The sequence below is a fragment of the Schistocerca cancellata genome, chromosome 5 (assembly GCF_023864275.1).
Source record: "Schistocerca cancellata isolate TAMUIC-IGC-003103 chromosome 5, iqSchCanc2.1, whole genome shotgun sequence".
Taxonomy (NCBI): Eukaryota; Metazoa; Arthropoda; class Insecta; order Orthoptera; family Acrididae; genus Schistocerca; species Schistocerca cancellata.
This window is the reverse complement of record NC_064630.1, coordinates 608,109,312-608,131,625: the sequence shown is the minus strand read 5'-3', so window position 1 is coordinate 608,131,625 and position 22,314 is coordinate 608,109,312. Positions and strand designations below refer to the sequence as shown.

At 42.3% G+C, this 22,314-nt stretch overlaps 1 protein-coding gene across 1 annotated transcript in view; it reads right to left on the bottom strand.

Moving 5' to 3' along the window:
• Positions 1 to 3,846: 3,846 nt before the first annotated feature.
• Positions 3,847 to 22,314, bottom strand: part of LOC126188715 (uncharacterized) — a 59,357-nt gene continuing 40,889 nt past the window's right edge. Inside the window, exons 4-5 of the mRNA XM_049930322.1 lie at positions 11,154 to 11,279; positions 3,847 to 3,957 (exon numbers count right to left, since the gene is read on the bottom strand). Coding sequence (XP_049786279.1) covers positions 3,847 to 3,957; positions 11,154 to 11,279 — 237 coding nt within the window. The remainder of the gene's footprint in view (positions 3,958 to 11,153; positions 11,280 to 22,314) is intronic.

Here is a 22,314-nt window from a genome sequence, read left to right as displayed (position 1 = left end):
ATACGTTGTCCATGAACGTCATTTCCTATGTTCAATTACACCTCTGTCGCACTGACAAGTAGTTATATGGACACAGTGTGGGTTCTCATCTGTATTAGCCATGGGCAGTGTGACCTTGCCTTTCTCTCACAACTAATTCCTGTTGCATCCAGAGCTGAGCTGTCAGACTGTGGGCTAGGTTAACAGGGTTTTGCAAGCAGACATGTGGGTATGACGTTGTTCACATTATTGCAATAAATATGCTATTGTCTCCATCTTACCCAGTCCCAAGTGTGATGGTAACAGAAAAGTGTTGTACATTACAGCAGTTTAACGATGTCTTGAGTGTGTGAAAATTGTTCGTAGAAACGCTCCTACATGGATATCCCACCATTATTTAAACGTCAATTACAATCTTATTGTGCTGGACACCTCTAAGGGAATCTAATAGTGATGTCATTGCTTTGAACACCCTAATAAAGGAGGGACCAGTTCCTAAGAATGAAACACAGACTCAGTACATAGCAAGAGTGTATTTGTTTAAATAATTCACAGAGGTAATTGTTTAATATTAGAAGTTTTGTTCAATACCTCATCTTTGCGTGGTGATCTTGAACTGTAGGTACTTGGAATGCTTGGAGGAAATCAACCAATAGCCCTAAAATTTTCACAAATTTTCGCAAAACTTTAACCAGAAGTGGAAGATGGTTATACGTTGGACTGTTTGCAGAGAAGACCATGACGTCATCAAATTACAGTAATTTAAGCAACTGGAGAACATCCATTTGAATTTCCCGTCATTTACAAATGACTTAGAGGAGTTGTTGAACTTCAAGGTGGCCATTAAGTTGGTAAATTATGGTAATTTACTTTAATGATTTAATGTGTTCCTGTTACGTCGTAAATTATAGCCAGTAAGGTATTTAAAAAGGTGGGAATCATGAAGACTCTGTCCACCGTTGACCGGTCGACAGCTCGCGCCACAAGCTACGGCGCGAAGGGGGCGTGGCACATTGCGGCGAGCGACGTTGAAATCGTTTACCAGGTAGGGAAAATGTATGAAGCAGCACGGAGAGCGCAGGTCTGCGGGACAACGGGCCGGCTCTTAGTTCTACCGCACGTGTGACTCCCAAGTTGGTCTGGCTGAGCACTTCCCTGACGCAAGAGACCTTCACCGGAAAAGAGAGTTGACACGTTATTCCTTTGGCACATCAGGTCTGATGGCGAGTGGTATGTCGTCGTCACCCACATCTTCCCCCGCTAGTCATTCCAAGGCGGCCTTGTGGATGGTCGGTGAGCTGCATTCAGTTCGTTGCTTTGTGCGGACACCAGCGACATTATTGAAGACGGATCCTGCTCTGCGCGGCTCTCTGGTCATCAGGCCATTGTTGTTTGTTTGTGCCTCGGGGCGTGTTCCCACTGGTTGCTTAGAAAAGGTACGTGGTGAGCAATGCATCGGGTCTGCCCTAAGAAACTTCGGATCCGTTCGTCCGGACTACATTTTCCGACGTGTGAAGTAGCTTGAATTCGTTTTGTTTCCATTTAATGAACCCTTTTTCAGAAACTTTGAAAAGATTGTTAAATAACTTCAACTGCTGAAATATTATCTTGCTTCAAAAATGGCTCTGAGCACTATGGGACATAACTTCTGAGGTCATCAGTCCCCTATAACTTAGAACTACTTAAACCTACCTAACCTAAGGACATCACACAGCCGGCCGGAGTGGCTGTGCGGTTTAAGGCGCTACAGTCTGGAAACGAGCGACCGCTACGGTCGCAGGTTCGAATCCTGCCTCGGGCATGATGTGTATGATGTCCTTAGGTTAGTTAGGTTGAATTAGTTCTAAGTTCTAGGCGACTGATGACCTCAGAAGTTAAGTCGCATAGTGCTCAGAGCCATTTTGACATCACACACATCCATGCCCGAGGCAGGATTCGAACCTGCGACCGTAGCGGTCGCGCGGTTCCAGACTGAAGCGCCTAGAACCGCCCAGCCACCCCGGCCGGCTTATCTTGCTTCCCTTACTAAAATTTGCTGTAAACATTTCGTCAATAGTGACCAGTGGCACACTAGATTTGTATATGTTTGGAAAGAGAATAATTCTTCTAAAATTAAAATTTCATGTTTCACGTTCCCACGAATGACTTTTCGAGAGTTAAGAGCTAGTATTTGAATTAACACTATAATCTGTTGTTATTGGATCTCACTGAAATATTTGATAAATTGTTGAACGATTATCAGTAATTGATTTTTAGTAATTTTACTTAAATTACAGTTTTGTCTTAATATGTGAAGGTCCTCTAGGCCTAATTAAGAAAATGATTTTTTTGGCAAGGCTTAATAGAAATATTCATACGAATGATGTTCAATCATTATTTGGCACGGTCCTTCCCCTCCCAGGCAACAAATACCGTAGTGCGTATCTGTGCTCATATCCACAAGTAGGGCAACGTTGTACACTACTTTTCTGAATGTTCTGGCATTTACACCTCACCCAATTGGCCTAAAGAAGTGTGGAAGGGGACTGGATAGAGGGTACAATGGAGAGATGAAATGAGGGGAGGAATAAGAGAAGGGGATATGATACTTGTTTACATAAGGAGAAATGGCAACATTGCAGATTGCACTCGTACCTATATTGGTCAACTACGCACTTTGATGTCTACTTAAAACCGTGTTTCAATCATTTTGCATACATTTTCAGAACAGTAGCAAGGGAATGAATGACGAAATTGTCCGTTTCTGAGATGCTCGTTTCGAGGCCTCAGTCCATAACAATCTGCCTTTGTCAGAGTCAGTGAATTTCATCTTTACAGCTCGAATCGTCACTGAAATGTTCAAACACCCAGCCGTCAGTGGTCAATTATCATCTTTTTTCATTTTTTTTGGGTTTCGGGACATGCCCATATAGCCATCTCAATAGTGGAATGTCAGTTATGACGGTACGAACGTGAAGACAACACAGCACTCCGTCCTCAGGCGGAGAAAATTTTCTACCTGGTCGGGTATCGAACCCGAGCACCCTCAGCTAGTAGTCTGCTGCGCTGACCATGCAGTTACCGAGTCAATGTTTCGGCTCATCAGTGTTTAATTTACATCTATATGAGACTTGTATCCTTGTGGAGACAAGTGTTCAAAAGATGTAGTGAGTAAGTCACACTACATTCGGCCAAAGTGAATAATACTGTTTTGTTTCTTCTGTAATCAATTCACAAAAGGTAAGTGGTGAGAATAACTATCAGTACTCATTGGTGCAGAGTTGAATCTATTGCAATTTTTGTGAATGCAAGTATATATTAAAAGCTAACCAGCCCACGAAAATGATTTCCATAAATACATTTCAATCTATTGATATTCAAGGAATACCATGTGATATGATGCTGTGATATAGACCAATGTTTATTGGAGTTATTTGCCGCAGTGCGATCCACCACCACTTGTGAAAAACTGTACTGCATACTAGTCACCCTCCATATTTCTTGAGCTGCTAAAATCCTCGGTGGTGCTTTATCAACAGCTACTTACAAATACAGAAAGGTAGTTGAACCTTTTGAATACAATCAGTGTATTTGCAGGAAGAGACTTTATAATAACCAATCGTGTTTTGACGAAATCGAAAAACATATTGAATTCTAGAGTGCGTCTAGGTTATAATGTCCTGGAAGTAACAGTGAAGCATTTAAAATCAAATTTCTGAACCAGAATTTCCATGAGTTATATCTCTTTATTTAAAACAGATGTCGTTTAACATTGTATGCCATCACTGGCCCTGTCACAACAGTAATTATGTGATGTACAGAGGTATAGTGTTTCATGTGTCAACGCAAATACAAAAATCATCAGTGCTTCATTACTACGATAGGACTCTAAAGTGGGAACTCCATCGAGTCGACTATCTGTTGCAGGATAGATGGGAACACATCATTGCACCAGGTCACTACGTCGTCCCAGAAGATGTAGCCAGTCTCGAAACGAGCCTATAAATAAAGAAAAAAACATCCGTGTAATGAAACCAAAACATACCGCGTAGAACAAGAACTGTACTTAGTGTGTTGAATATGGTAGATGTGGTGCTGTGGACCAATTAATGCTCTCCATCTTCGGAGGTATACTATGAGCATGTTATCTTTATAGTATATCTGTGTCAGCTGGCCTTACTTGCTCCAAATAAGAAGTAGTACATTTAAACAAATTTGAACATGAAAAAAGTTCCAGATGACAATAATAAACTCTATTATCCTAAAACTACTTTCATAATTGAAAATAAGGACTTCCTTTCAGGATTCCAGAACAACCTTGTGTACAACATGAGCTGGAATTGTAATGTATTTAGAGACAGTAAAGAGTTATCTGTAAGGACATCTATAACATTCCATAAACATAAAAATTAAGGCAAAGTACTGCTACTTATTGCTGCGCTCTAAATGACGACTAAGATGATACAAAGGAGAATTCTTAATAACTCCGGCTGATTTGAGAAACAAGGAGTTAAAGACGTGTAATATCCACGGTAAAAACACAACAACATTCCAGCACGGCATCCTACATTCAAATACACTGAAGAGCCATAGAAGCTGTTACATCTGCCTAATATTGTGTATGGTTGCCGCGAGCACGTGCAATTGCCGCAGAAGTACATGGAATGGACTCGACTAATGCCTGAAGCAGTGCTGGAGGGAACTGATGCCATGAATCCTGCAGGACTGTCCATAAATCCGCAATAGTACGACGGGGTGGAAATCTCTTCTGAACAGCGCGTTGCAAGGCATTCGAGACATGTTCAATAACATGTGATTGGAGAAAGATCCTGCAAGTACGGGAGACACGACGGATAAAGAGATCGTGAAACATGACAGAAGTGCAACCCTTCCGGAAATTACTGCAGATTTCAATGCTGGGCCATCGACAAGTGTCAGCGTGCGAACCATTCAACGAAACATCGTCGATATGGGCTTTTGGAGCCGATGGCCCACTCGTATACGTTTATGACTGCACGACACAAAGCTTTACACCTCGCCTGGGCCCGTCATCACCGACATTTGATTGTTGATTTCTAGAAACATGTTACCTGCTCGAACGAGTCTCGTGTCAAATTGTATCGAGCGGATGGGCATGTACGGGTATGGAGACATCCTGTAGAATCCATGAACCATGCATGTCATGATGGGCTGTTGAAGCTGGTGAAGGCTCTGTAATGGTGCGAGGCGTGTGCAGTTGAGTGATATGGCACGCATGATATGTCTAGCTACGACTCTGACAGGTGAGACGTAGGTAATCATCATGTCCGATCACCTGCATCCATTAATATCCACTGTGCATTTCGACGGATTTCAGCAATTCCAGCAGGACAACGCGACACCCCACACCTCCAGAATTGACACAGAGTGGCTCCAGGAACACTCTTCCGAGCTGGCCACGAAACTCCCCGGACATGAACATTATTGAGCATATCTGGGATGCCTTGCAACGTGCTGTGCAGAAGAAGTCTCCACCCCCTCGTACGCATTTATGGAAAGCCCTGCAGGATTCATGGTGTCCGTTCCCTCCAGCACTACTTCAGAGATCAGTCGATTCCATACCACGTCGTGTTCCGGCATTGTTTCGTGCTCTCGTGGGGCCTACACAATATTAGGCATGTGTACCAGTTAATTTGGCTCTTCATTGTAAGATCTCCATAACACAATTCGGTACGATTCTGCGATTTTTTCAGCAATACGATGATGTTAAAACACTACTCTTGTGTGGGGAAATAGCATAGGTGCAGAAACGTGCATTAGACAACGTCCTAATCTCAACGAAAAATTATCACCGAGGATGTAGACCCGGTTGTTAAAACCTTTATTATATGTTCAAATTTTCTCACTTTCGATCCAAAATGTACTAATCCCCTGACATATGTGATTAATATATAAATCTTCCTATAGATTCTGAGCTACAGACTTGATACGCTTCTTTTGTTCTCATATGCTGACAGCAACGATATTTATATGTATATTCAAATATACCAAGTTAATCTATAAATCTGAAATAATCTGATAGCTAGTAGTCATTTTCTTATTCTGGACCCTATAGATTAACAACTACACTACATCTATCTCTAAAAGCAGTGTACTCTTCTTCTTTGCTAACATCGTTTCTTTATCATAGTACTCCACGAAAGTTGTCGAATGATACTCAGGAAACGAAATCTCTTAGGTTTGATATTAAAAAAAATAGTGTGTGGAATAGACGGATATTTATGGTGTGCACATAAATTTGAAATATAGTAAAATAAGAAGTAGTCAAATGGAAATAAGACAGATGGAAAAAGTAACTAAACTGTTTCATTTTTTCAGAAGTTAACGCCATAAATTTATCCCACATGCTTTCATGGAAAAATGTTTACGGTAGCCTGTGGAAAAATGACTGTGCCTTGGCGGCCACCATTTCGTCCGAAGCAAATCGACCGCCACGAATATACACTCCTGGAAATGGAAAAAAGAACACATTGACACCGGTGTGTCAGACCCACCATACTTGCTCCGGACACTGCGAGAGGGCTGTACAAGCAATGATCACACGCACGGCACAGCGGACACACCAGGAACCGCGGTGTTGGCCGTCGAATGGCGCTAGCTGCGCAGCATTTGTGCACCGCCGCCGTCAGTGTCAGCCAGTTTGCCGTGGCATACGGAGCTCCATCGCAGTCTTTAACACTGGTAGCATGCCGCGACAGCGTGGACGTGAACCGTATGTGCAGTTGACGGAGTTTGAGCGAGGGCGTATAGTGGGCTTGCGGGAGGCCGGGTGGACGTACCGCCGAATTGCTCAACACGTGGGGCGTGAGGTCTCCACAGTTCATCGATGTTGTCGCCAGTGGTCGGCGGAAGGTGCACGTGCCCGTCGACCTGGGACCGGACCGCAGCGACGCACGGATGCACGCCAAGACCGTAGGATCCTACGCAGTGCCGTAGGGGACCGCACCGCCACTTCCCAGAAAATTAGGGACACTGTTGCTCCTGGGGTATCGGCGAGGACCATTCGCAACCGTCTCCATGAAACTGGGCTACGGTCCCGCACACCGTTAGGCCGTCTTCCGCTCACGCCCCAACATCGTGCAGCCCGCCTCCAGTGGTGTCGCGACAGACGTGAATGGAGGGACGAATGGAGACGTGTCGTCTTCAGCGATGAGAGTCGCTTCTGCCTTGGTGCCAATGATGGTCGTATGCGTGTTTGGCGCCGTGCAGGTGAGCGCCACAATCAGGACTGCATACGACCGAGGCACACAGGGCCAACACCCGGCATCATGGTGTGGGGAGCGATCTCCTACACTGGCCGTACACCACTGGGGACACTGAATAGTGCACGGTACATATAAAAGCGTCATCGAACCCATCGTTCTACCATTCCTAGACCGGCAAGGGAACTTGCTGTTCCAACAGGACAATGCACGTCCGCATGTATCCCGTGCCACCCAACGTGCTCTAGAAGGTGTAAGGCAACTACCCTGGCCAGCAAGATCTCCGGATCTGTCCCCCATTGAGCATGTTTGGGACTGGATGAAGCGTCGTCTCACGCGGTCTGCACGTCCAGCACGAACGCTGGTCCAACTGAGGCGCCAGGTGGAAATGGCATGGCAAGCCGTTCCACAGGACTACATCCAGCATCTCTACGATCGTCTCCATGGGAGAATAGCAGCCTGCATTGCTGCGAAAGGTGGATATACACTGTACTAGTGCCGACATTGTGCATGCTCTGTTGCCTGTGTCTATGTGCCTGTGGTTCTGTCAGTGTGATCATGTGATGTATCTGACCCCAGGAATGTGTCAATAAAGTTTCCCCTTCCTGGGACAATGAATTCACGGTGTTCTTATTTCAATTTCTAGGAGTGTATTTCTTCAGTGCTCCAAGAATATAGAAGCCTCATGAGGAGGTGTAGAGGTGTAGAGGATGTATAATGGCTTTCCAAGGAAACCCATTGGTCGAAAAAACCATGGCAGCTTGTGGGCCGTGCAGTTGCTTGGATCAAAGAGGTGCTTCCTTTTGAAATCAGTTACCTTATTTTTTCCGAATCCCTTCCTTTTCTTTTGACTTTAATTATAGCAACTGTTGTCACTGGTACGTGTGGGCTGCGTATATTTCAAAATACACGCGACTCGGATTGCCAGTTTCGTTTCCTACTTTATTTTTGTTTCAGCACGCCGCCTCCTATGGTCTCGGGGTAACTTGTCGCCTGTAATAGTATCTGGCTCTTCAGGCAAAACTTTTAAAAGAAGCTTAACGGACGAAAACAAGGCAAACAATAACGAAGTAATATAATTAGACGGTGTAATATTTACAAATGTTTCATAATCTACAGACAGCATAATGTTCTAATGGTACTTACATGCAATTAAACAGTACATTTAATTCGTTTCTAATTGAAAACAAAAATTTATATTGTAAAAGAAAAACAAAAAAAATGTATTTGAAACATGTTCCCAAAAGATATCGTTCTAAAAAAGGAGCGCTCTACTTTCACTAAAATGCGAAAGTACTTTACTGGAGGAAAATTGTGTTTGGGGAGGAGAACGTTAGGTGTTTTGAAGGATTGAAAGACAGGTTTCGTTGAGTAGTATCTGTGGAAATGAAGGTTAGTAAGGATGGTGGGAAGATACAAAACAAGAAAGAGGCCGAGGTGTGATTAGTGTCATGGTACGAGGAGGAGTAGGGACAAGGAAAGATCGAAGATGGATGGGGAACCCTAATGTGCGGTAGTATAAATGGGAAAGTGTTATAGCTGACAAGGTGGAGAAATATCGTAGATGTTTGGGAGAGAGAATCGATAGAAGTTGGGAGAGAATATGGTGTGTGTGTGTGTGTGTGTGTGTGTGTGTGTATGTCTGTCAGTGTGTGTTTGTGTGTGTGTGTGTATGTCTGTCTGTGTGTGTCTGTGTGTGTTTGTGTTTGTGTGTGTGTGTGTGTGTGTGTGTGTGTATGAGTGAGTGAGAGAGAGAGAGAGAGAGAGAGAGAGAGAGAGAGAGAGAATCGGTAAAAGCTGGAAGAGAATATGTTCTTTGTGTGTGTGTGTGTGTGTGTGTGTGTGTGTGTGTGTGTGTTTGTGCGTAAGAGTAGGATTGGTGGTACATGTGGACAGACACGTGGCAAAGTACCAGAAATGCAAAGCAGAGGAGAGCCAATAAGAATGGAGAAAGATTGTAGATAGTGTAGGTTGTGCGAAGCAGTTCAGTACGTGGAACGAGAAACAGAAAATTGATTAAGCGGTAAAGGATCAGTGTGGGAGAAAGTAAACGGAAACTGGTGGGCTGAGTGCGTGGCGTTCAAGGATTTGGAAGGAGTAATGTAATGGTTTTTGGGGCGAATATCAGTACAACATTGATGTAAGAGAGGATACGTTGGGTCAGTGTTTAGTAGGGGCGGAGGATAATGAGGGTGGATTGCAAGACTTGCTGGTATAGCTTCAGCTACTGTGCGCTTTCCTGTGTCGGAATACCTATGTCAGATTATCAGTCATGGTTCTGTTACGTTGGCTAGCCTGAAAGTGTCTTTTACGTACTTTTACACGCTTTTGTAGACAAATGGCATAATAGTTCTTCACCTCAGCCTTAGGAACATCATACGTAGGTAAAATGTGAAATGTCCACAGAACATATAGAGTGATTGCGCACTTTGGGTAACTGGTGCTTGTAGCAACTGAAAGAGTTACATATTACAGAACCAGAATAAATACAGTGCAGTTCTAAATGAATGAAGTATTACAAACAGTTGTAACTATTTGCCGATAACAATTACAGAAAATGTAAAAGGAAGATAAAAATCTCGACCCTTGTGCAAGCGCAGTGAATCGGAAGTCAACAAATAAGAGGTAATACTTAAGTGAGGAGTTTCGGGTTATCAGAGAAAATGGCGGATCTCATGCAGACGGTACCCTCAGAGTTAGAATTTGACAATCGTTGTTTGTTCATAAAAGTACACAGAAAATCTCATGGGCGATACAGTTAAGCTTCTCCAAGGCCAACAACTTTCGCAGTGGCATCGGCAGTTAGAAGAAAGAGGCTGACTGTGCAAAACAAGTACCGGAGGCCACGTTCATCATTACAAAGCGAAGAAAGAATTTACTTTTCCTTTAAACACAGTTAACGGAAATCAACGTATTGTACCAGCAGAGCGCCAAATTCCATACGCAGTGGTTCGGTGAGCTCTCAAAACAAAAGTGAAAATGAAAAAGTTGGCCTACATAATTCAGATTTCACAGGACTTCACACAGCAAGACAACATCAAACGTACGAATTATGCTGTGTCATCGCCGGAAGCCATAGAGGAAGTATATGCTGCACCTCATTTTCAACGATGCGACAACACTCCATACTGCGTAAGTGGGAGGTTTAACAGGGAAAACACTAGAATACGACGACCGAAAAGCCATTTTGTGTAACTGAACATGAATGTGCTCTGTGTTATGTCATCACAAAAATTGCACACTCTATTTTTCTTTCTTTGAGGTGAGTGTTTCAACAAACGTTTACCTGGAGGTGCATGATCAATGCCTGATGACACAATTTCATACGAATTCCACGGCCTGCATTTCTCAGTAAGGTGGAACGTCCGTCTTACGATGTAGTACGAAGATTATCATATTTGTAAATCAGTATCTTCCAAATCACTGGATAGTATAGTTGATGTCGACGCTGTGTTGCGCCCTCACCCACGTAAATTTCCGGACCTGAGACTCATGTATTTATTTTTATAGCGTTGAGTGAAAGACGTTGTGCCGAAAACAATTCGAGATAATGCAATGCGCACATCTGATACTCTCTCGTCGGTGGCTTGAGACATGCTTCAGAATATATGCTGTGAAATCAATTATTTTAATGTTGTCCGGCTGAGAAAAGGAGTCGTACACATTATAGCAAACGACATACACAAATTTGAATTATTTCTTACATTCAGTACAATTATCATCGCCGCAAAGATGTACAGAAATGGCTATAACCGTTTGTAGCCGATTTATCCATTTTCAACTACTTTAATGAGTCATAGCCTATAAGGGAGTCTGCCACATGTGAGACACAAGCTGTAGAAAAAGAAAATTTGATTTGGTGTACCAGCAATACACAACACGGAAGAAACAAAAGAAAAAAACTGGGCTCCTTGAATTGGAAGGAGTCGATAATAACAATTTAGCGTTACTCACCACCCTGGCAAGAGCCCTTGTTACGTTGGTGTCAGGAACATAAACGGTATAGTTCGCTGATGACGTGGACGACGCCGCAGCTGATGCTTTCGGTGTAGATCCCTCCACTGTGGTGTTGCGTTGCACCTGCAGCAGGAAATTATGTAAGCTTCTTGTTTACTTTAGTACATTTGTAAAACCGAAGTTTTTATTTAGTTAAGAATGAAAGAAGAGCGTGGTTTATTATCCCATAATTACGACAGGAGCAGAATGTCGGATTAGCGAAGGATAGTACTGTCCTCAAGCGACTTAGTGCAACAATCGAAAACCTGATTCAGGATAGCGGTCCTCCTTCCTCAAGAATCCCAGAATGCTATTCTCCGTCAATCTCCTGACGCGAAGTTCACATGACGTGTTGTACACTTGACAGCAAAGAAAGTCGGCCACTGCTGGATGCGACCAACATAACACACCTATATCGTAGGTCCTCTAAGCGCCGAAACCCTGTGGGGTACAGTCGTTTCAGTGTACACAATGGTTATCACAAGAGATATATCTAATACCGCGATAAAATAAATTTTAGAAAACACGTGATTAGAGATGAGACAGCCCTTAACGCTTGTAAATTGAACTTCATTACAATAAGTGACACTGCAGAATTCTAATCACACTCATTAAATGACATGAAGAGCTGTTGTTTGTGACGCGAATTTCAACCGACCGTTAACCACACAGTGCTCGCACGTCGGATCGAGAATCGAGTAGGTGTAAGGACACGTAAAATATCAAAGTTTCCATCAGTATCGGTTTACAAGGTCGAATGTCCGAACCTGCAAGTAAATGACGACACACTTAGCACTGCGCCGGTAACCCAATGAAGCTTATACTGCAATGAGAAGTAACCACGAAAGGTATGTAATAAAGTGCAACACACAAGTGTGAAATGCCATTAAGTAAAGTTGTGGTGATGCACACGGAGTAGAACCCAAAATCTACATGAGCTGTTGACTATGCACAGTCAGATGTCAGATATTAAATGTGTTCACCAACAGCGTGATATTGGAACCTGAAACAAAGATACAAATGATTATGCTTTGGCAGGAATTCGAAAACAGCACCTTTCGCCATTGTTTTACAGCTGCGAGTAGACATTAAATAGCCGGCCGCGGTGGCCGAGCAGTTCTAGGCGCTTCAGTCCGGAACCGCGCGACTGCTACTGATGCAGGTTCGATCGTGCCTCGGGCATGGGCGTGTGTGAGGTCCTTAGGTTAGTTAGGTTTAACTAGTTCTAAGTTCTAGGGGCCTGATTACCTCAGATGTTAAGTTCCATAGTGCTCAGAGCCATTTGAACCATTTAGACATTAAATATTTATTGTTTCTTCATCATCAGCGAGATGTGCACATGTTCGGCTGGAGGTAACAAAACGAATTAATGTGTGCTGCCTGGGACTGCAAACCCGCGAATTTCATCGTTGTTGACACCACATGAAGAGGTGTCAACTATCAAATTCTCTTTCAATAGTAGTTAGGATCGCTCAGTTCTTAAAAACCTGGACGTTGTTGGCATCGTGAGGGAACTACGAAGTGACCGCACACTACAATCTTGAAGGGTTCCAATCCAGAAAAAAACAGGAATCGGAGTTCGAATCCCTGTTTAGTACCAATATTTCCTAAATCTTAAGGTCACTTAAAATATAAATTGAGAGCTGCACCAGTGGTTTAGAGATAGTGTCTTTGATTAATAACCAAAACGTCCTTGGATCCAGGTTCGAAACCCACCACCGCTTAAATTTTGATTAGTAATAAGCATTGGTAGCCGAAGATTTCCGGCATTAGACGTCACCCTCATTCTGCCAACGGCCTTCTCAAAGAGAGCGGAGGAACCGACTGGGGTTCAGGGCACTATTTTGTCCTTGAGGTGGGAAACTGCCCCAAAAGGTTGCTGGTTGGTTGATTAGGGGGACTGGACCAAACAGCGTGGTTATCAGTCCCATCGGATTAATGAAGAATGGGGAAGGAAGTCAGCCGTGGCCTTTCGATGGGACCATCCCAGCACCTGCGTGAAGCGATATAAGAAAATCACGGAAAACCTGAATTAGGATAGCCAGAGACGGGTCTGAAATGTCGTCCTCCTGAATGCGAGACCAGTGTGCTAATCACTGCGCCACTTCGCTCGGTCCTAAAGATGACAGAATCAGCAATAATCAACGGCATATGGATGTAGAAGGCGATGGAAACCACTGCATTAAAGACACATTATGTGTATTCACAGTACATGTAGTCTGTAACTGAAAAAGTGTCATGATGATCTCTCCATTGGCAAAAGATTCCGTAATAGTCCCCCATTCGGATCTCCAGGAGCGGACTGCAAAGGGGGAGTCTGGAAGTGGAATGTCAGAAGCCTGACATGGTAGGGAAGCTAGGAAACCTGAAAACGGATTGCAAAGGCTCAGTCTATGTTGATATAGTAGGGATCAGTGAAGCGAAATGGAAAGAATTTCAGGTCAGAGGAGTATACGGCGATATCAACAGCAGCAAAAATTTGTATAACGAAAGTAGGATTCTTTATGAACAGTAGGGTAGGGCAGAGAGCATGTTACTGTTAACAGTTCAGTGATAGCGTTGTTCAAATCAGAACTGACAGCAAGCCGACATCGACAACGATAGTTCAAGTGTACATGACAACGTCGCAAGCTGAAGATGAAGAGACAGAGGAAGTATATGAGGAGATTGAAAGGGTAATATAGTACGTAACGGGAGATGAAAATCTATTAGTCATAGGGGACTGGAATGCAGTTGTAGGGCAAGGAGTAAAATGAACGGTTACAGGAGCATATTGACTTGGGACAAGGAATGAGAGAGGCGAATAATTGAGTGCGGTAATAAATTTCAGCTGGTAATAGCGAATACTTTGCTCAAGCATCACAAGAGGAAGAGGTATACTTGGAAAAGGCCGGGTGATACGGAAAGATTTCAGTTAGTTCACATCATGGTTAGGCAGAAATTCCGAAATCGGATTACTGTAAGGCCTACCCAGGAGCAGATATAGACACGGATCACAATTTAGTGGTGATGAAGAGTAAGCTGGAGATTAAGTGATTAGTCAGGGAAAATAGAAACGCAAAGAAATGGGATACGGAAGTATTAAGGAACAACGAATTACGTCAGATGTTCTATAAGGTGGTAGATACAGCAATAAGAAATACATCAGCAAGCAGTACAGTTGAAGAGGACTGAACATCTCTAAAAAGGGCAGTCACACATGTTGAGAAGAAAAACATAGGTACAAAGAAGGTAACTGCAGAGAAAACACGGGTAACAGCAAAAACTACTTCAGTTGATAGATGAAAGAAGGAAGTAAAGAAATGAAATGATAAATCAAGACCCTAAGCTGCCGAAAGGCGTTGATATACATCAACGGGGACAATTGAAAATGTTTTTCCCGACTGGGACTCGAATCTAATATCTCCTGCTTACATGGCAGACGCTCTATCCATCTGAGCCACCGAGGAGACATAGTGCAACTGCAGGGATTTATCCCTTACTCGCTCCCCATGTCACCCACATTTTCAACTTAATGTCCACACACTAAATTCGTAGTGCCCCTGACCATTACACTTATTACTCGCGGCAGACAATCTTAACCGAGTCCCATAAGAGTCCGGGCAATGCATGTCCGCAAAGGAGAAGGTCAATGGCCGGTTAGCCTTAACTATATGACGATGGTATCTGTTCCTTCGGATATGTCCGGGTCTTCGAAAGAACAGGTACCATCTACACATAGTTAAGGTTAACCGCCCATTGACCTTTTTCTTCTGTGCTGGATGCACACGCATTGCCCGAACTCTTACGGGACTCACTAAGGTTGTCTGCAGAGAGTAATGAGTGTAATGGTCAGGGGCACTACGAATGTAGTGTGTGGACATTAATTTGGGAATATGGGTCTCACGGGGAGCGTGCAAGGGACAGATCCGTGCAGTCGCACTATGTGTCCTCAGTGGCTTAGATGGATAGAGCGTCGGCCATGTGAGCAGGAGATCCCGGATTCGAGCCCCAGTCGGGGCACACATTTTCATCTGTCCCCGTTGATGTATATCAACGCCTGTCGGCAGCTTAGGGTTATGATTTAATTATCATTTCATTCTATAGAGCTGCATGGTCACCGATGGTATCTGTTCTTTCGGACTTGTCCAAAATAAGAGATACCATCTTATAAAGTACAAAAATGTTCAGGGAAATTCAGGAACATAGAAATACAAGTCGCTGACGAATGATATAAATCGGAAGTGCAGGGAAACTAAGATGAAATGATTGCAAGAAAAATTGAAGAATCGAAAAAAAATGGTTGTCGGAAGGACTGACTCAGCTTACAAGAAAGTCAAAACAACCTTCAGTGAAATAAAAATCAAGGTTGGTAACGATAAGAGTGCAATGGGAACCACGCTGTTAAATGCAGAGCAGAGAGCGGATGGATGGTAAAACTACATTGAAGGATTCTACGAGGGGGAGATCTGTCTGATATGATAGAAGAAGAAACAGGAGTCTATTTAGAGAAGATAGAGGATCCAGTACTAGAAACAGAATTAAGGAGAGCTGGGCAGACAACATTCCATCAGTATTTCTTGAATCAGTGGGGGAAGTGGTAACAAAACGACTGTTCACGTTGATGTGTAGAATGTCTGGCGACATACCATCTGACTTTCGGAAAAATATCATCTACACAGTTCTGAAGATAGCAACAACCGACAAGTGCAAATATCGCACAATCACCTTAACAGCTCATGCATCGAAGTTTCTGACAAGAATAATATATAGAAGAATGGGAAAGAAAATTGAGGATGTGTTAGGTGACGATCAGTATTGCTTCAGGAAAGCTAAAGGCACGAGAGAGGCCGTTCTGACGTTGCACTTGATAATGGAAGGAAGACTAAAGAAAAATCAAGACACGTTTATAGGATTTGCTGACCTGGAAAAAGCGAACGACAGCTTAGCATGGTGCAAGATGTTCGAAATTCTGAAAAAGATGGGGGTAAGCTATAGGGAGAGACGGGTAATATAGAATATGTAAAAGAGCCAAGAGGAAATAATGAGAGTGGACGACCATAAACGAAGTGCTCTGATTAAAACAGATGTGAGACAGGATTGTTGTCTTCCACCCCTACTGTTCAATCTGCGCATCGAAGAAGCTATGATGGAAATAAAAGAAAGATTCAGGAATGGAAGTAAAATTCAAGGTGAAAGTATATTAATGATACGATTCGCTGACGGCATCGCTATCCTGACTGAAAGTGAAGACGAAGTACATGATCTGCTGAATGGTATGAACAGTGTAATGATTACAGAATATGGACTGAGAGTAAATCGAAGGAAGGCGAAAGTAATGAGAACTGGAGGAAATGAAAACAGCGAGAAACTTAACATCAAGATTGATGGTCACGAAAAAAATGAAGTTAAAGAATTCTACTACCAAAGCAACAAAATAACCAATGATGAACGGAGCAATGGGGGACAACAAAAGTAGACTAGCACTGTCGAAAAGCGTATTCCTGACCAAGGAAAGCCTACCAGCATCAAACATAGGCCTTAATTTGAAGAAGAAGTTTCTGAGCAAATACGTTTGGAGTACAGCATTGTATGGGAGTGAAATATGGACTGTGGAAAACCGGAACAGAAGAGAATCGAAGCATTGGAGATCTGGTGCTACAGTCTCATGTTGAAAATTATGTGGAATGATAAAGTAAGGTATGAGGAGGTTTTGCGTTGAATCGGAGCGGAAAAGAATATGTGGAAAACACTGACAGGGAGAAGGAACAGGATGATAGACATCTTTTCAGACATCAGGGACTGACATCCATAGTAGTAGAGGGAGCTATAGAGTGCAAAAACTGTAGAGGAAGACAGAGATTGGAAGAATCCAGCAGATAATTGAGGCCATAGGTTGCAAGTGGTACTCTGAGATGAAGAGATTAGCACTGGAGAGGAAGCGACTGCGGGCCGCATCATGGCAGTTATAAGACTGATGATGCAAAACGAAATGACCTTATATGACGATTGTTTTGTGAACAAAAATACCATTACTATGGTAAGAAAGCTTACTAGAGGCAGAATTTCTGCAAGCAGCGACTTCCGCTCTGATAACCAAAACTAATCCAACTCTATAAAAATCATTAGCGAATGAACGTATCTAATATTGGTTTTGGTTCATGGCACAGTCCGTTCTTTACTTGGTGTTACTGTATGTCAAGAGGGTGTGTTTGTGGCTGTTAAAAACTGGTATCCCTAGTTGGAATCGAACCCACATCTTAGTCATTACAAGCTAGCCTAAGTCTAATCAATGACCGAATTCACAAGTGTTAGCATCAAGTTTTTTCTCAGTATGGGGTACGCTGCACGCCGTACGAAAAGTATTGACTTCCGCTTGAGCTGTGATTGTGAATAAATTATTCGTGGTCAGTGTCATGCAGTGCGAACACAACGCCGTGATATCACATACATCATTTTCCTTTGTTTTTAAGCCTCTTTCCGTCTGTTCGTTAAGAGCATATGTCTGACAGAACGTCAGGGAATATTTCGTTAATTTCCTAACTAGTCAGTAATAGAAAAATCTTGCCGAAACTTATTTGCGATGGGCTCACGGCGTCTGTCACGATAAGATCAATTTCAACACTATCAGACAGCGGCCACGTGACACAGATAGGCGTCCGCCCAAGCGATCGCGACACTACGGGCATAGAGCGTATGACTTAAACCGGACTTTTCTGCACTCGAATAGCAAGTATAGTATTATGTACCATTATACCATATTTTAGCATGCTCCGTGGCGATATTCTATGGCATGGTGCTACAAGAGTATTTAACTATAGTCTTATTTTGTCAAGATTGTAGTATAGCTCGTGCCATGACAACTAGAATATTTCTGTTTTCTAGTCAGAAAACGGAATAAAGTCTAACATTTGTGACATTGTGTTCTGTTTGTGTTTAAACAAATGGTGAAAGCAGAGGAGGCAAATCGAAACACCCTCGCCCTACATGGAGTGAAACGTATCTAGAATCTCAAGTCGTATCGTCTCTTGTACGATCGTCTTGAGATAGATTGATGACCAATATGAGACTCGCCGACACGATGACTTTGACTACAAGCAGTTCATTACTACCCGTAAATTCAGAACATTTAAGAACTCTGGCAACGACATTCATCCACAAGCGTGGCGTCACCATTTCTCTCATTGTTTTCCTCCCAACTGGTCATTGGAGCACAGATTAGAATTTATGTGTGGCTACTTAGAGAATGAACCAGCTGTAAGAATGCGATCGGTCATTCACGATTGTCACAGTGAAGGAGAATTTTATCATGCCTTCCTCTCATCATATTGGTCTCAAGCTACTCAAGATCGCGTAAAACATGATGAAACACTTTGAACAATCTGAATTTTCCAGTCTTGTCAAATATTTTGAAGACATGTTGCACAAGAATCAGTACCTGTCAAACCCATACAGCCCCTCAGAACGCATCCGCATTTGCTTAATCAAATAGCCTGATTGTTTAAGACATATTATTTTGGCAGGACGTTGCAAAGACGACATTGAAGCTTTTCAGGGACTCTCACAAGAATTATAAATTGACACAGACAGTCGCGGGATGCGAAAACAGGAAAACAATCATTATAGGTCACGTCCGTCACAATTCCGTGACGACAGAAACAATAACTGGACACGACAAGGCTATTCTTACAACGCAAATCATGACCAAAACAGGCATCACCCATGTGACAACCACTGGCAGAATAATAATAATCACAGGGAAAGATCACCTCTTCGTGGTAATGACTATGACAGAGACAATAAGAGAAACAGACAATATGGGAACCAAATAATTATTATCAAGGGAGACAGAACACTTTCAGACGCAAAGGTCCACTGCGCAGTTACGATTCCGGGAGAAATTCTTCACCACGTGAGAGACAAAAAAGAAACTATGGAAACTACCGACATAATGACAGACCTGAATTTCATCAGAACTGGCGGGATTCAAACAGGGCAGGGCGCTCTCGGCTAGGTGAATTTATTGAAGTTAGGTCTCCAAATCCCAATAAAGACGCGCGCCAACAGAGAGACAGTAGGCAATAACTCACACCACAAGCAGCCACAAAACGTACTTATGAAGCTGACGACGTAGCTGCCGTGGCTAGTAATTACGTAAAAATGGAAGACATTAGGGACATCTTACTCCAGGAACACGACGTAACACAGAACAACATTGCATATCCTGTGATTCACATTACATTAAATGATGTAAAACGTACGGCAGTACTTGACTCTGGCAGTCCCATTTCAGTAATTAGTGAAACAGCCTTTAGCAAATGCAACAATTTGAACAATTGCCCCACACTTCCGTTACGTAAGATTAAATTACAAGGTGCAATCTTAGGAAAAATTGTAGATGTATGCCAACAAACCAACTTAGAATTCTTTTGTCAAAGCCACAGTTTCTCTATGAACTTCCTTATCGGTCCATTATTGTCAACAGAAATTACATTTGGAGTAGACTTTTTGAATGAATACAAAGAAATCTTAAACTTTCACGATGCTGAAAGAAGGTAAGTCAATAGCTCTGAAATTTGAAGATCGGCTCTCAAACCATGATGAGGAACTAATCGGCTCTACCTCCTGTTAGATAAAAGTTCGGAACCTGCGACGGAACTTGACATTAACAATCACTCTGCAAGTATTGACAAGGATAATATCGACGGCGTATTTGATACTAATGAGTTAATTCAGAATAAAATTCAAACAATTGAGAATTGTAATGACACTGATAGGCAGGACCTTACTGAATTTTACAAGCTCATTCCACAGTTTTTACTCACAAAACAGGAACAATCAAAGAATTTCAATACCAATTTCGTGTTCGTGAGCATAATAAATTTTTTGGTAGACCATACGTCATTCCGGCACATTATAGGAATCGTGTTAGAACAGGAATACAATCTATGCTTGAAGAGGGTATTATTGAGCCTGCAGTAAGCTCATACAACAATCCATTACAAGTTGTTGAGAAGAAAAATGGATCGATCAGGCTTGTCTTAGATTCGAGACAAATCAATACTATCATCAATCCTGAAAGACAGGCCGCAAACGTTGGAAGAACTTCTTCAAAATTTTAATGGCGGAAAAGTGTTGTCTTCCATTGATCTCAGATCGAGGTTTTAACAGATCGAACTTCATCCAGAATGTAGAAAATACACAGCTTTTCTTTGTTTCGACGTTTGTTATCAATTTCGGAAACTTCCTTTTGGTTTGAACATTTCTTCAGCAGCATTCATTCACGGGCTAAATTCCATATTACCTGAGTTCTTAAAACGTCACATCACCTTATATGTGGACGATATTCTAATAGCAGAGGCCTCATGGGAACAACATAATCGCATCCTCAACAGTTTGTTACGTATTTTTGTTGCAGAATCCGGAATTACAGTTAACTTGGAAAAGTCTCAATTCGGTAGGTCAGAGATGAAGCTTTTGGGACATATTGTTTCTTCTCAAGGCATTCAGTCGGATCCTGAAAAGTTAGAAGCAATCAGAGCCATTGCAGTGCCATAAAAAAAAAAAAAAAAAAAAAAAAAAACACACACATCCGCAGTTTTCAAGGTCTCGTAAATTTTTAGCATCGTTACACCAAAACTTTGTTCTCTCACTGGAAGAATACTATTTGGAACTGGGACGAACAGGCACAGATGGAATTCAATTCTTTGACCGAAGGGCTACTTAATGCGCCGATACTAGCTCATCCAGATCTGTCACAAGATTTCTGCCTTAGCACGGATTTTTCTAAAGTCGGTCTTGGTGCCCATTTATTTCAAGAAGCTATAGAAAATGACACTACTGTTCAGAAAACCATTGCTTTTGCTAGCCGAGTGCTAACAAAATCTAAAAAAAATTATTCCGTTACTGAATTCGAAGCTTTAGCTATCGTTTGGGCATTTAACAAATTCCGTTCCTTTCTTTCTGGTAAGCACGTGATCATCGTGCATTACAATTTCTCATGTCTTCAAAATTAAATCATGACAGGTTAAAACGTTGGTCATTGTTTCTGCAAGAATTCCGCTTCACAATAGTCTACATTCCCGGCAAGGAGAACATTGTTGCGGACGCACTGTCACGCGCACCGGCTGGGCTTGAGAAAAGTAACACAGAAGGCGGCAACCTCGAAAAAAATTTCAATATTCTTTACGTTCAGAAAGTCGCCTTTGGAAACTTCATCACCACATCTTTAAAAGACATTGCTCATGAACAAGATAAAGATCCGATTTAAAAAGATATCAAAGGTAAATGGCATGAAAAGGCACACACAGATTCGGCATTATTATCTGGTTATAAACAACATACTTTTCAAACGCTGCACTGTTGATGACAAGCTATGGGTACTTTGTGTTCCTGACGATTTTGTTAATAAGCCCATTTGGTACATTCATTTCTGCTGCGAACATTTTGGTCCACGAAAATATTATGATATTTTCGGACGACTTGTTATTTTAACAATATGGAAAAGAGAATTTGAAGAGTCTTGTCTATTTGTAAACTTAATCAAAAGGCTAAACCATCTACTATCTCACATCGTGCTCCGTTGTTTCCTATAATTCCTTGGAAATTAAAAGAATTTGCTGCTGTTGATCTCTTGGGACCTCTTGTCAGAACATCGAATGGGTTTGCGTACGTTTTAGTCGCTGTTGAACTTACTTCAAAATTTGTTTCTTTCACACAGTTACGTAAAGCCATTGGACGGTCTGTATCCAACGCCTTCGTTAAAAATTTCTTACGTGAAGTTGGACACGTTAGTAAAGTCATTTCAGAAAACGGATAGCAGTTGAGATCTGCTGTTTGGTCACGCATACTTCAGAATCATAAAATCAAACCTGTTTTTATTTCATTGTACTCACCGCATTGTAACCCGTCTGAACGGATTATGAAAGAAATCAATAAGCTTTGCAGACTTTATTGTCACATGAAGCATTAGTATTGGGACAGATACAGGGTGTTTCAAAAATGACCGGTATATTTGAAACGGCAATAAAAATAAACAAGCAGCGATAGAAATACACCGTTTGTTGCAATATGCTTGGGACAACAGTACATTTTCAGGCGGACAAACTTTAGAAATTACAGTAGTTACAATTTTCAACAA